Below are 14,479 nucleotides of genomic sequence, written 5' to 3'. Positions count from 1 at the left end.
GGCAACTTGACTGGGGAAACGGAGAAAGTGGCTCTCAATTTAAAGTTAAAAAAAAAAAAGTTGCAAGAAATCTGACAGCTAATTCTGTCTGGATGGGACGGGGTGGCTTTCTCCTATTTCTGAAGCAGACTGGTTCTTTGGCGAGCACAGCACTCCAGTCAACCACAGAAGCACTTACCCAGTTTCCGCGATGATCTCTGGAGCCACGTATGTTGGGGTGCCACAGACCGTGTACAGGGGCCCGTCTACAATGGTGGCCAGTCCAAAGTCACCCAGCTTCAGCGATTTGCTGCCATCTTGGTGTTCGTACACCTAAAGTAAAAGTAAAGAGTGGGATCGCCTTACAACCAAGAGCTCAAAAGCTCTTTCTTGAAGGAATGAGAGGCATTGTGGCTTAAATTTAAGGTATTTATCATAAAGTGAAAAAAACAGGCAATTATGCAATGGTATACGTATAAGAATATCTTTTTTTTAGATTACTGCAGAATTGGAAACATGGTGAACAACCAGCAAATGGAAATTCAATAATAAATGACGGTGTGTTGATACAGTGGGATGCTACATTACCATTAACGTGGTGATGTGGGTTTATGTCTATTGAAATAAATTATTTTGGCAAAGGTCAGATTTCAGACTGGTTTGCATAAAAGGTGTGCTAAAGAAAAAAATACATGCAAAGAAAAATGTCTGAAAGAACACAGTGTTAGTGTGTCTGTCTCTGGGTGGTAGGATTATGAGAGATTTTTTTTTCTCTTTGCTTATCTGTATTTAATGTTTTCTACAATTAAAATTGATTTGTGTAATACAATGAAATATAGAAAGTCTCTAGTGCAGTACTTCCAATTTATGAAAGTAATTACCTCTCCATTTTAATATGTAAGACGCTTTAAAAATACAGTTCTTTAGTAATTGAACAAAAAAATCTACACGTATATTAAAATACTTCATTTTCAGTGGCCCACATTTCCAACAAAATCTATTTACATTTTTTTTATTAATAATTGAAAGGGATATTAACATTTCATTTCACCTGTGGCAATTTGGAAAGATTTATCAGGTGCAGAGTCAGCATTCAGTCCAGGTTTCCTTATTAAGGCAGTAAAAGTCTCTAGTCTTTCACCCAACAAATCAAGAAAAGGATGCATGTGACCATAGGCAAGTGTTTATACCGCTTTAATTCCAGCCCATGATCAAACCAAATGGGTTTGCTCTAAAGCGTATCCCAAACCACTTCTACTGTTTCAAAGAAAAGATCAAAGGGCATTCAGAATTCTAATTCAGGGTCCTCCATTGGAATCAATAAGATAAAGAAAACCACAGTAGAAAGCTAGTATTCCCAGTAAAGGCAGGAGATGCCTTGAGGACATGGTGAAGTTTTCCACATACATCAAAATAATTCATCCAGCAAGTAGAAGCCTGCATGTTCTTCTCTTGTCGCCTTGTGATCATCTGTACTTGATAGAGCAGCCTGAATCTCTAGCACAGCAAGACGCATCTCCACACATCAGGAGCCCCACTACCATGAACACACACCACGTCTCCCTTTCTTTGGAGAAAGTAGATTAACTTCCCATTTCCCTGCAGTTTCAAGTGCAGATGTTTGGCCAGCTAAGCGGCAGCATCAGCATCGATCATTTGGATCTAACTGTTTTGGCAGAGGCAGGGAGTCGGATCTTCCCTTCTGGAGAGACCGTGTCTTTTCTGTGCAGAAAATATTCTTTTACATTTTCTCCACACTCAGAACGTGGAGTCTTCTCCTTAAGGGCTTGACCACCATCTAGTTTGGGCCCTTGGGCAGGTGCCCAGAGGCTTGTGGGGTCACCTGCACATAGGCTGTTAGGGCAAAGACAGCTGTGTATCCCTCGTAGATGTGGCTTTGCCCAGTTGTCATCTGGGATGGACACTGTCCTCCCTCCTTTAACAACACAGCTCTCCAGCCCATCAGCAGGACCAAGTTTGAGTTAGGGATGCTGAAACATGAGAGCTGCAAAGCACAATGTCACCCCCAGCCTAAACGTTCTTGGGCAAAAAAATCCCTAAATCGTAGCCTTAGCACCTCCACCATTCCGGCCATCCAAGTGACAAGCAAATGTTTTTCATGAACAGAATCCTGAGATGGAAACATCTAGAAAATTATCTAGTTGACTTCCCGGACAGAGCAGAATTGTTTACTTCCTTAATTCCATTTTGTTAGCAATAACGTTCCTAAAATGCAAAATAATCTCTGGCTTTGATGTTCTGTTAGGTCCAAACATCCACGGGCCGTGTTTTGGGAGGTCATGCAGATTTGAGTTTACACAACTCCATTTACACAGGAATTTTGTGGGTTTCCTCTAAACATACTATCTATAATCCCCTAACTGTATTCAAAAGTTGGACGAAAGGAGATGTTGGCAGATCCAGTCATAAGTCACATTTTGGTTCTGAATATGACCACGTAATTCCCCTACACATAGCAAAGGTTTTATTTTCAAGCGTCTACATTTAAACAGGAATTCCACCTCACATAGAGCCATATGCCAGTTGTATTTAATATACTGAGCAATGAAGTTCAAAGTTTCAATTCCTAAGGGGGAAAAAAGCACCAAAAAAGTCTAACCTAAAATAAAGAAAATTAGGATTACATAAAAATAATAATTCTTTCAAATAAACCAACAACATTTAAATAAAACACACAGAATCTATCCTTTTAATGTTCTTTTTCTATCACTTCCACAATGTCCCCTTCCTCTGCTTTGAAAAAGCATACAGAATTTTCATGAATATAAAGAGGTTAGCGTGATGCTTATGATAGACAAAAAGAACGAGAGACAAAGGCCTAATCCATGTAATTGAAAACATTTCTGGACACAACTACATTAGCAGTGCTTCAGCAAAATGTTTTTGCAGGTGAATAAATGTCCAGGCCTCTTGTTTGGAATTCTGTTTAACTTACTTACTGTCAGGCAGGGCAGGAAACAAGGTTGCTTTGGGTTTTTCTCTGTCAACACTTTGGGAGAAGGATACAGAAGAATATATTCCAGTGTTTCCTCTCCTCCAATGGGAGAGCACCTTTCCTAAGCAGTGTAATGAGACCACCTCACAAATGGGGTTCCCTGTTAGCACTTGCTGCAACCTGAGCTGGGCTCACCCTTATCTCTTACCAAGCCACTTACAGAGGGGCACAAGTGAGGCCATTTAAAAATGTAATTAAAACTCTGTTAAAATCACAGATTGCTAAATACATCTGTTTCAAACACACACGCATGCGTGAGCACACACACACACACACACACACACACACACACACTCACACACAAAACCCTCTCCAGAAAGTATTTTCCCAAATGGCAGCTATAAATTTACTTTGAACTAAGTTTTTAATTAAAAGTTAGGAATGGGACACACCTCTAACAAGTTCACATTTAAAATGTGGAGTCCCTGGCATATACTGCTCCCTGAACCGATTCTGACTTTGTTCCTCTGGATGTATCCCCGTCCTGACCATGTTCCAGGAAGGACATTAACAGGCTGCAAGCACAGGCTTGGGCAGCCCGATCCAGCAAGTGGGCTTCTGGTGTTAAAAAAAAAAAAAAAAAAAAAAAAAGAACTTCTTGCTATGACTGTATTTTAAAGCCTCCATAAAACATGACCCACAAGTGAGGTGGGAGTCCACTGATTGCCAATCAATGAGTATTCACAACATGAGATATAATTTAATGTTCATCCCAAGCCCTTTAAATACTATAGCTGTTCCCCCACATTTTAAACACTGAGGGGCTATTAAAGAGACGGGGATTAGTGCAAATTACCAGTATGTAGTGCTTTCACTGTTTTAACTAAGCAATAAAACTGTGTAATTGTACAACACTAATTGGATGCAGCTACACATAATTGTGGGCTGCCATATGTATCCTATTACCATAAAGATTGTCAGTATTTTGTAAGCTACTTTTGTGATCATTGCAGATGGCTACAGTCAGAGAAGTTGTTCTCTAGGGTTTATTATATGGCTATAAAGACATCCCATGATTTGACAGACTAAATGTGTTAAATGGCAACAATTATGAAAAAAGGTTCCAATTAAAAGCTGAAGGCATGTCCCAGCAAGAATAGATATAGGGAAAGGTCAGGTATTAGGTTTTTGGCACACTGGCATTTTACACAGCGTTTTTCCTTTTTGAAGAAGAGTTTTCTTTTTGTTTCTTTTTCGTTTATTTGGGGTTTTGCAGTAGCTGTAACTTGCTGAACAGTAGATGTCTGGGCATAGGCCTGATTTCCTTTGGATTAGAAACTGAGACCATTTGGAAAAGTTATTTGAAAAACAAAAAAAATTTAATATATAGTCATAAAATGCAGCTGGTGGCCATAAAATAATATGAAAATTCACAGATAACCTGAACCCAGGCAAATGGTTTCTGAGATTCCCATAATAGAGAACTAAAACCTGACTAATATAACAGATGTGTTGGAACAAACATAATTCTCAGCGCTGCCGTGAATTCAAGGATAACCCTGTTGAAATGCTGGCTAATGAATCATTAGTATCCACGGAAATATTTTTCACAGCGAAGCTCAATAGGTACTAAAAAATAATTTCACCAAATAGAACTGAACAAAAGTGGCATGAAATTGACAAAGCCATGAAAAAAAGTCAATATACTTTTTCACAACTATGGTATCCCTTTAAAAAGACATTGATTTTCCTCTGGCCATGGTATATGGCCTTTATAGTCCTTTCTAAGGAAAATGAATTAAATTTAAATCTTTACTCTTAAAGAAGTGAAGTAAAACAACATTAATGCAGGAAATTATTTTACAAAATGCACTTTAGGGTCCACATACTTTAAAATTAAATCTCCCGGGGGAAAAAAAATTAATTCTTAAAAAAACCAAACCCACTTTATACCCACGTGTAAAATCTTTGTGAAATCAAACGTTAAATGAAATAAGAAGAGTCAACATTGTATAGAAGTCAGAAGAGAGGTAACAATATCAGAGGGAGAAATAAAATAGCTTTCAAAGTATTACTGTAGAGATATCTGGGAAGATGGGAGGATGAGTGGGAACTCCAGGAAACCCAATTCCCATCCTACTTTAAAATAGTCATGAAACCATCTAAGGAGGAGTTCTACGCAGTGGCAGTAAGACCGGCACGTTCCGGATCCTGGGAGCCCATTGCACATACCAGCCTTTTGCAAAGACTGTGGGAACTCAGTGCCATTGCTCTTTTTAAAACTCATATTACATTTTTGTCACACAAGTAATATCCAGCATGTCATTGTAGGAAAATTAGAAAAGACAGATAATTATAGAGGGAAAGGAATTAAGCTCACCCATAATCTTGACACCTAGAAATAACCATCGTTAACATTTTGGGGTATGAACTTCCAGCCCTTTCTTTACCTCTCTCTTCTGCTTTTCTTTTTCCACTGGACAATATAAATCCTGAGTGAATATGCATGTATCTACAACACGATTTTCAGTGGCTACTGGATATTCCATTGTATGGGTGCAGTGTAATAATAATCCCAACAACGACTACGGCTGCTATTTACTGAGCACACAGGATATGTCAGGCATTGTGTGGAGGAGCTCATGCTCATTATCCTATTGGATCTTCACAACAACCTATTAAGTCATCTTACTGATATTTTGCAGATGAGAAAATTGAGTCTCAGAGATGTTGCACTGTTACGTCGCCCAGCTAGTAAGTGGCAGAGCAAGAACATAAGCTTAAGTACGTCCAAGTCCAAGATTTTAACCATGTCCTCCTCCCCCATCATCACGCCATTATTTAACTAATTAGTGCCCTGAAATAAGTAGTTTTATACTTTTTCATACTAAAAACCACTGAGATGAACATCCCTATATATGTATACAGATCTAAATTTTTTTTCTTTAGGTTCCATCTCCAGAAGTAGAATTATTTGGTCATAGGATACTCATACTATTTAAGGTTCCAGTTCTTTATCACCAAATTACCTTTCAGAAAGCTTCTACAAAGTTACTCTTACATCAACACATAGGAGATGATTGGTATCCTAATAACTTTTCCAACACTATATGCTATTATTTATTAATCTTTGCTAGTCCAATAAGACCATGTCATTTTAAATGAGATGAGTGGTAGTATTTCAGTCCTTAACGGCAGAAGGGATGAGCAGGGGAGCAGACAGACCCAGGCCACCAAGGCAACACACTACACGTTCCTGTCTTCTCCCACGTGCAATCACAGGTCCTGGGAAGAGGGCCCTCAGCAAAGGTGCTAGTAAAGAAACTGGTATATTATTGTACTAAACAATGTTTTGGGAAAATGTTGTTTTGCTTCTATTTTTCCCTTAACTTTTATCCAAATTCGGAGAGCAGAGGTTTTTTTTTCTAAACACCTATAAAAAATGATCATTCAGTTTCTGCTTGGACATTTTCAATGACCACAAGCTATGTGTAGTAAAGGCCCTTTAATTTGCAAACAGGTGCAACTGTTAGAAAGTTTTTTCTTACATCAACCTTGAACCTCTCATCCAGTAACGTCTTCTCTTTAGTCGGAGTTCAGTACAGCACAGAAAAGCTTTCCCATCTTCCATCTGGCAGTGTTTCATATATTTAACCAGAGCCACCATGCTCCACTTTCTCCATCCCTCTGTGGGCTGAACTCCAGGCCCCTGCCATGACGTGCTCACATTCCTCGCCATAGGGGTAACTGGCATGAGCAAGGCAGAGGACTCTCTCGATGGCAGCACTCTTTCAGTGAAAGGAATTGAGGGGCACTTTTTAGCAGTCATATCCCACTGAGGCTCACCCTGAATTTATGGTCAACTAATAGCCTTTGACTTGGTCTGGCCAAGTTTCTCCATTACTGCTTTGCTGCAATGATCATTAAAACAATTACACCAAAACCACTTAGTCCACTGGGATTTATGCGTCTCTCTTGTCAAATTTCATCCTACTGATTTGGGACCCTCACAGAGCCAAAGATACTTTTGGATCTCAAGTTTGTCACTTGCTATAATACATCTTCATTTCGCATCACTAATAATGCTGATTAGGCCAGGGCTAGTGACAGAGTCCTGAGAGGCCCCTGGCTCCCTTCTTCTGGGTCCCCCAACCATTAATCAACACTCTGCTGGCTCAAGATCATAAGACAGTGGACTGACTACAGATCTACTCAACCGTGCTTTTGCCTATGACTTCTAGATGCAGTCTATCGGTGGCACTTGCCTTGTGTACCAGTGTAGTTAGCTATCTTATCACAAAATGGACTTATTTGTTAAGGGTCATGGGATTAAGGCAGAAGGAAATCTGCCATCTTGTGGGCTTGGGGCCGGCTTGACATGGAAACCAAGAGGTGCTGGAGCACATCAGCTCTAGGTCACACATGGTCATCACTTGGAGAGAACACGATACCTTACTGCTACATATAATCCAGTTAGTGAAAATGAGGGTCATGTGCTAGGCATGCCATTTTGATGGGCAGCCAGGAGCAGGTACAAACACCTGGCTAGAAAGTTTCTAAAAGAAAATTTCTGACCAAGACAGGCAGACTCTCTGAGAAACTGCTTTCTCCCAGAAAGTACTGGGGAGTTTAGAAGGAAAAAGTTTTTTGAACATAAACTTCTGTATTTCAAGAAAATTCCCATTTATTTCTGGAATCTAATAAAAACTAGTGATGCAAATTATATTTTTGCCAGTAAATACTTTAATTTTCCTAAGAAGGTAGCACCCGCATACACATTTTAAAAGACCCTCCCAGCTCCTTAGAAGAAAACTCAGGCTCCTACTGAGAATTTTTCCTGCCAAGGGTGCAAGCTTGCCATCTAGTGGTGACTCCTGCCAACTAAAGGTGATTGATCTCAGTAGGATGGTTTTGGTGGTTTGGTTTGTTTTTTAAAAAGCAAAAAGTCTCTTTTAGTTATATACTATCACACACACACACACACACACACACACGCACACTGCGCATAAGTACAGCGAGGGAAACACTGCACTTCCCCCACTCAGTGGCATTTAGACTGAGGCCCATGTGAGCCCTCAGTGTAATGAATGAGTTGAAGAATGGCTTGGATCTGTCATGTTGGGTCTGTCCTCTAGTCTGTGAAGAAGTGTCACTCATTTACTCACTCTTCCATCTCATCCACCCTCTCATCCCACTGGTCACTCATCCGTATGATCATTAAGCTCCAGGGCTGACAGAGCAAAAAGAACCATGTAAGATCACTGGCATGATTAACTTGTGACAACAAAAACAAAAGAAAACAAACAAGACAAAAACTTAGAATGATACAATAATAAAATTATAGGGGGTATTTATATTGGGTCAATTCCCAGTTTTCACACCATCTGTGTCTAGATACATCACTGTAAATCAAATCATGTTTTCTCATTAAAAGACCTGGACCTGACAAATACTTAGACTTGAATGGATCAATATAGATCCTTAAGGCCAAGCTACAACATTTTTATATAGTTCTATAAGAATTTACAAATAAAAAATTCTGGAAGTTCTACATATATGATAATATATAAAATGAAATCTATAACTTAAAAATAATACTTAGTTATAACAAACATTAAACACTAAACTGGCAAAAATCTTGTTAGCAACCCAACAATTTAGGCTTTTTTGAGGTCCCTTAATAAAAGAGTAATGCAAAGTGTGTAGTGAGGCCTTTTTATTTATTTGGTAAATTTATTTATTTGGTAGTAAGAAAATGGACTCAAAATCTTTACACGAAATTTGTCATAGCATTTTTCAAAAATAATCTCCGGCTCTACATTTTGTGAGGAGATGGCAATTCCATGCACGGGTGAATAGTAAAATTTTAAAAGCAATGTCAAAAAAGATGCAAGATGATTTTTACAACATACAATTTGTTGTGAAACAGTTTTATTTTTAGGAATACTTTAATTTTTATTACAAATAAAAGAGGAGTAAAAAGGAAGGAAGCTAATAGTTCCATGTTATCTCTTTATCTTCATAAAATCCCCCTAAAGGAGGCTCAAAGGAGTTAAGAAACTTGTTCAAGGTCATAAGACCAGCCACTGGAAGAGTGAAGCACTTGGTTTTGAACTTTGGTCCATCTGACTATAAATCCTTGGGATGTGAATGTGCCTCCCATGACGATTCTCTCTTATTTCCACATAAAGGTCAACAGAATGTGAAATTAACAGAAGTCTCAAGTTCAATTAGTGATGTCGTCCTAATTCTGCTCAACTTCTTCTATTCTTCTACCTATTTTATACTATAATAGATTTATTCCTGCAAAGCTCACCAACCCTTATTACTTCCTGAGAGTAAGAAATTACTATACTGGAGAAGCAGAATTACTTTAGCTCATATATATATTTTAAACCTATATTGCAAATGATTTCAATGGTGTGCGTATTTCACATTCTCACATTAGAAGAGAAAGGAAAAAAAAGAGTGAACGTTTTTCTTTTTGGGTAATTTAAAAAGTAAAATATGTTAGAATGAGCACAATATTTTCAAAGTGTCATGCAAACTGTAATTTTAGAAAAACTACCCTGCTAAGTAATCACGTATGGCATTTAACAGAAACAGATAACGCTCTGGTGAGAAGCAAGTGGACAATGTCATGCAAAACCAAACCGCAAAGTGGAGGGGAGGAAACTAAACTTTAATTTTCAATCACTGAACTTCGGGGTTTAGAGAAGTTTTGAAACAAAGGCCAATTGTGAGTCTGTTCCCACGAGATGATCCTACATAATTCAGGACATAGGAATAATGAATGCAGACAAGAGAAAACTGCTGCAGGTTATGGAGGCAACTACGCAGAAGAGAATGTTCAGGCTACTGCGGAGACGTGGAATTTGAGGAGCAATTAAGTCAGAACTCGGTCGCTTGACCTCAGCTCCCTTCATTAGCCAGTAGCTGCAAGTTTATGAACATAATTACAGCGAACTAACTGCTTGTGTATTTATTTCTTGAATGCCTATTCTTCCTACTTGAATGTCAACTCCATGAAGGCATCTGTCTCTCTGTTCCCTGGCACAACCTGGCACAGAGCCAGCACGCAATAAATCTCCCTAATGCACAGCTTTGTGTCGTCTAGTGGTTAAAATCTTGGGCTCTGTAGTAGGACAGAGCTAAATTGAGATCTTAGTTCTTCCACATATGAGTTATAATGGCTTTGCACAGGTCTTTGAACTTCTAGGCACTCAGTTTCCTTACCTGTGAAATGGGACAGTAATAGAACCTACCCCATACAGCTGTTGTGAGGATTAAGTGAGATCATGAGCGTAAAGCGCAGGGCTAGCCCATGGGTGGGTCGCCATCTTAGCAGACTTCATCAGCCCTTCTTGTGCCGTGAGAGTTGGGTTGCTCATCTGCTTCTCGACTTGGAAGCTCATTTGGGTCACGTGGGGGAGCTTGTTTCAAGGAAGATCTGTACCCTGTCACCAGTCACCAGATTCTGATTTGCTAGGGCTGCAGGGAGGCTCAGAAATTTGCATTTTTAACAGGCATCTGGGAGTAGTTCAGATGCAGGGAGTCTTTAGACCACCCTTGGAGAAACACTTCTTTTGAAAGAGAATCCTCAATTCCCAGATTTCTGAAGAGATGGACAAACTAACAGTAATATATAATACGTGACTCTTGGGCCTGGGTAATGAAAGTGAAAGAAGAACTAGCAACTTGGGGTGGGGGGGAGAAAATGAATAGATTTCATTAAAATTCCAGCCTGGATAGCCAGCAAAATTTATGTTACTCCCATATTCACCAGTGACAGTTCCCCAAACGCCCAGTCTCTGTCTCCTCAATTCTTTCCAATACTGTCCCCTTAACAACTGGACTAGGAAAGGATCCTCATTTGCTTGGGTAAAGAACTCCTAGTGTTTCCCCAGAGACATGGAGTTCATGAAAAGTAAAACAAATAGCCTTAAAGGGGGATAGGGATGTCTCTGATTTTTAAAATCAGTCTTCATTGTGATTATTTTTAAGCTGAAGGGCTGGTGTCTTTAAAACTCATGACTTATTGTCTTAGCTTTTAGATCATATTACGGAAAAGTAAATTTGGGAGACTAAGGGCTTCCTTTTTTTTTTCCAAGTAAAAACTTTTAACATCAAAGTGCTGTAGATAAATAAACATACATGTAAATGTTCCTCATGACTATCTTGGTCTAGCCCAAGGTCTTAACCACAGCCTTAGATTTCCCAAGCTCTATTCCCCCAACCCTGTCTCAGGTTTTTATTTGTTAATAATTAGTCAAGTACTCCTAACGGCACATTAACCCATACAGATAGACTTAAAAGCTTCGTTTCTAGCTAGTCACTGAAGTCCAGCTGGAAACTAGCCTTTAAAGTATATTTCTTTTCAAAAAAGAAAGGAAAGGAAATAGGAAAGAAAAAAAAAAGAAACATTCATATTCACTCATGAGTGCTTGGAACTCAAGATGCCTGAGGTTCGAATTCCTCTTACCAGTAGGTTCTCTGGCTTGATGTCCCGGTGGACGATGTTCAGGCTATGCAGGTATTTGATGGCACTGGCCAGGTTGTAGAGCATCCCACTGGCATCCCGCTCCGTGTACTTGTTGGTTGAAGTAATAGCATCAAAGAGGTCTCCGCCCTGAGAACAGAACGGCACGTGGAGCAGCAATTAGCAGATGGTCCTGGAGAGACAACTGACACATTCTCAAGGAGATGAAGACGCACGCAGGATCTCTGGGCTCCCAGAGCTTTCCCTGCCACTTCCCTCTCAAAGGCCCAGCAACTCTACCTGGGAATTTGTCTCCCCGCTGTGAAAGCCAGGGGCATTTCCTCCATGGCTCAAAGGAGCAGGAGGAGGATTCTCCACCATTGGGACATGCAGTCATATCCACAGCCCCAGCCAGGAGGGAGACACAGAGCCAGGTCTGGCAGGTGCCCTGGTGGCATGTGTGACATGCCTCATCGCAACGGCCAGCAGAAGTTCAAAGTCACAACCCCAACCCTCCCAAAATGAGAAACAGGTAATCCTGCAGACCACATCCTTAACAAAATGTGCGGCTGCCTTATGAAGCGCACACACACACACACACACACACACACACACACACACACACACTCAGTTCCCTTCATTCTCTAGATTGTGCTCTCTTGGAGTGGGTGTAGTGTTTTCTTTTCCAATAATGTGCTTCTTTGTAAGGAGCAGAGAAAAAGGACCAGAAACTGTCATTCCAAAGATGAGAGAGAAAAGAGAGGAGGAGGGAGGAGGGTGGAGGAATTTCAAAGAAAGTTTTCCAGGACCATTATTCATCTGAACTTTTGTTTCCCTTGTTCCTTGCTAACTTACTGTTATTTGGAGAAACAGAATGATTTTAGGCTCCAATTTTAGTTCTCTTTATTGGAAACGCTTTCAGAAAGTTGGGTCTGATTTACTAACGACGTTTGCATCGTTCTTGCACACAATGCACCAAATAGCTGAGCACGGGAGTCAACTGTGTTCATCTGTTGCCTAATGTGGTGAGGGATTTCATTTTTGTTTTTTTAAATAGCAAAAGCAAAATATAGGCCTTGCAGGCTGATAGTTTTCGAATCTCACTAAGCTGGCCTGTCCTCCGTTGCCTTGCACCACCTCTGCTCGGGAGGCTTCTCCCGCGGCCCCTTCAGCCTCGGCAGTTCCCAACCTAAACACGTACACGAGCGTCAAAATGAACGCCTTCTCCGCTTTCTGTTTCTCTCAAAGGCAAGGCTGCCCGAGGGTTCCGTGACTCTCCAGGAGGCAGCATTTTCACTGTGGTCTACATGAGCAGCACCCCGATGCAGTGGGATGGGTGTGCGGCTGTGTGTGGTGACCCACAATGATGCCACCGTTGTCCTAGTTGTCTAGGTAGGCGCCAGGCATCCTGTGACCTCACGTCTTCCACGTCCCCAACAAGACAACCAGTCCTTCCGGTAAGGCGGGTAAGACGTGCCACGTACGCAGCCAGTCGCTCCATCTGCTGGGTGAAAGGTTTTGTTGCGCTGTCCCGGGGTGGTTCTCATGAGGCCCCACAACCTACACTGCTTCCGGCCTCTTCATTCACGGCATCCAGCGAACGGACTGTTACCTTCCCGCATGGGATGCTGGCCTTTTCCTTCTCCCCTCAAGAAGTCGGCATTCCTTTCCCATGGCTCTCCATGTCCGGGCGCCCCTCTTCATTCCAACCTGTCTCGATGCATCTCCTGCCACTCGCTAGACCCGTGAGTCGCCTTTATGCTCCAGGTAGGAGATTCTTCCCCCATCACTAAAACATGCCAAAATCACCCTGCGTTCCAAACCTGTCCTCCCGAGAGCCCCCTTCCTGGAAGGTCCCTTCGAGTGCCTTTGTCTTTCTGACTCCTGCTGATCAGTTAGGGCCCGGCCGCAGGGCCACCTCCCACACAAGGCCTGCATTCCTCTGAGCACATACGCAGTGTGTATGTGCACACATCTGTAGGCAGGAGTCCAAAGGCCTGTTCTTATTAATTATGGAATTTCACTTGTAATTACTGTTACTTCACTGTTTTCCAGAATCCAGGCCTTGTTTATCCTCCAGCTGCAGGCCCTCTTCGGCACACCACCGGACTCTGGAGAAGCGTGGCCCTAGCTACATTTGTCAGGGGGAAATGTTGTGGGAGCCTTTCAAGTCAAGCCTGGGGTTGGCCTTCACTTCCTGGGATGCTTCCAGACCTGGCCTCACAGCAGTTCTGGGTCAGCCTGAATTTAAGGGTATGATCTGGCAGTACAACGGACGAGTCCCGATGCCGGACCATGCAGACACTCTCTGGCCTTGTTAGGCTATCTTGGTCACCCAGAGGGAATGCTGAGTGAAGTGAGGACCTCCCAGTGGTAACTTAGCTGTTGTCACCTGACTAAACTTAAGCGTGACAGACTAGGCTTTCCCACCACAATGTGTTCTAAACTCTTAAGCCTTTGCCTCTTTCATTTCTCAGCTTCAAGTTTAAGTTAGTCTTAACTCTTCAAAAATCAGCCAATAAAAGGAGGCTAATCAATTTCTAATAGCACTCAGAAGAGCAAGAGGAATGGTTTGAATTTGTTGCTCTCAAAATTAAAGTCATTGTAAAAATATTATCCTGGGTGCTAGAGAAAGTATATTTTACAATATTGGCAATTACCAAACTTTATTTGGCCATAAAGCACCAATATAAAAATCTTCCAAATAACTGAAATCAACCTTTCTTTGTCGAAATAACAGTTTACCATTTTTTATCTCCCTTGGTCTCAAATGTGACAATACCCTAGTGTCACTACAAACAAACAAGTCCCACCCCTCCGAAAGAGACAAATCCTAACACGAAGTAGGAAAAAGCAGGCTTCATCTGTAAATATAAATAACCACTAAAAAAAAAAAAAAAAAAAAAAGCCAACAGATCTAAAGTAAAGCAACTCTGAATAATAAAAGCTTACAGGACCCTCGAATGAACAGTTTTCTATATAGTAACAGATCAGTTTATTACATGCTGTCTTTGTCTTAAATCTTTACAGAGGAAATGCCACATTCCTCAGTGCTGATTCCTGCC

General features: G+C 41.0%; 1 protein-coding gene across 6 annotated transcripts in view; it reads right to left on the bottom strand.

Annotated features, from left to right (window-relative positions):
• The window catches only part of DCLK1 (doublecortin like kinase 1), a 338,012-nt gene that overhangs the window by 34,851 nt on the left and 288,682 nt on the right, over positions 1-14,479 (bottom strand). For all 6 annotated transcript variants that reach the window (XM_036090978.2, XM_036090976.2, XM_036090979.2 and 3 more), the window contains 2 exons: positions 11,418-11,564; positions 179-312 (listed from right to left, as the gene is read on the bottom strand). In XM_036090978.2, coding sequence (XP_035946871.1) covers positions 179-312; positions 11,418-11,564 — 281 coding nt within the window. The remainder of the gene's footprint in view (positions 1-178; positions 313-11,417; positions 11,565-14,479) is intronic.

The sequence above is a fragment of the Halichoerus grypus genome, chromosome 4 (assembly GCF_964656455.1).
Source record: "Halichoerus grypus chromosome 4, mHalGry1.hap1.1, whole genome shotgun sequence".
In the NCBI taxonomy this organism is placed as follows: domain Eukaryota; kingdom Metazoa; phylum Chordata; class Mammalia; order Carnivora; family Phocidae; genus Halichoerus; species Halichoerus grypus.
This window is presented reverse-complemented; position numbering and strand designations above follow the sequence as displayed.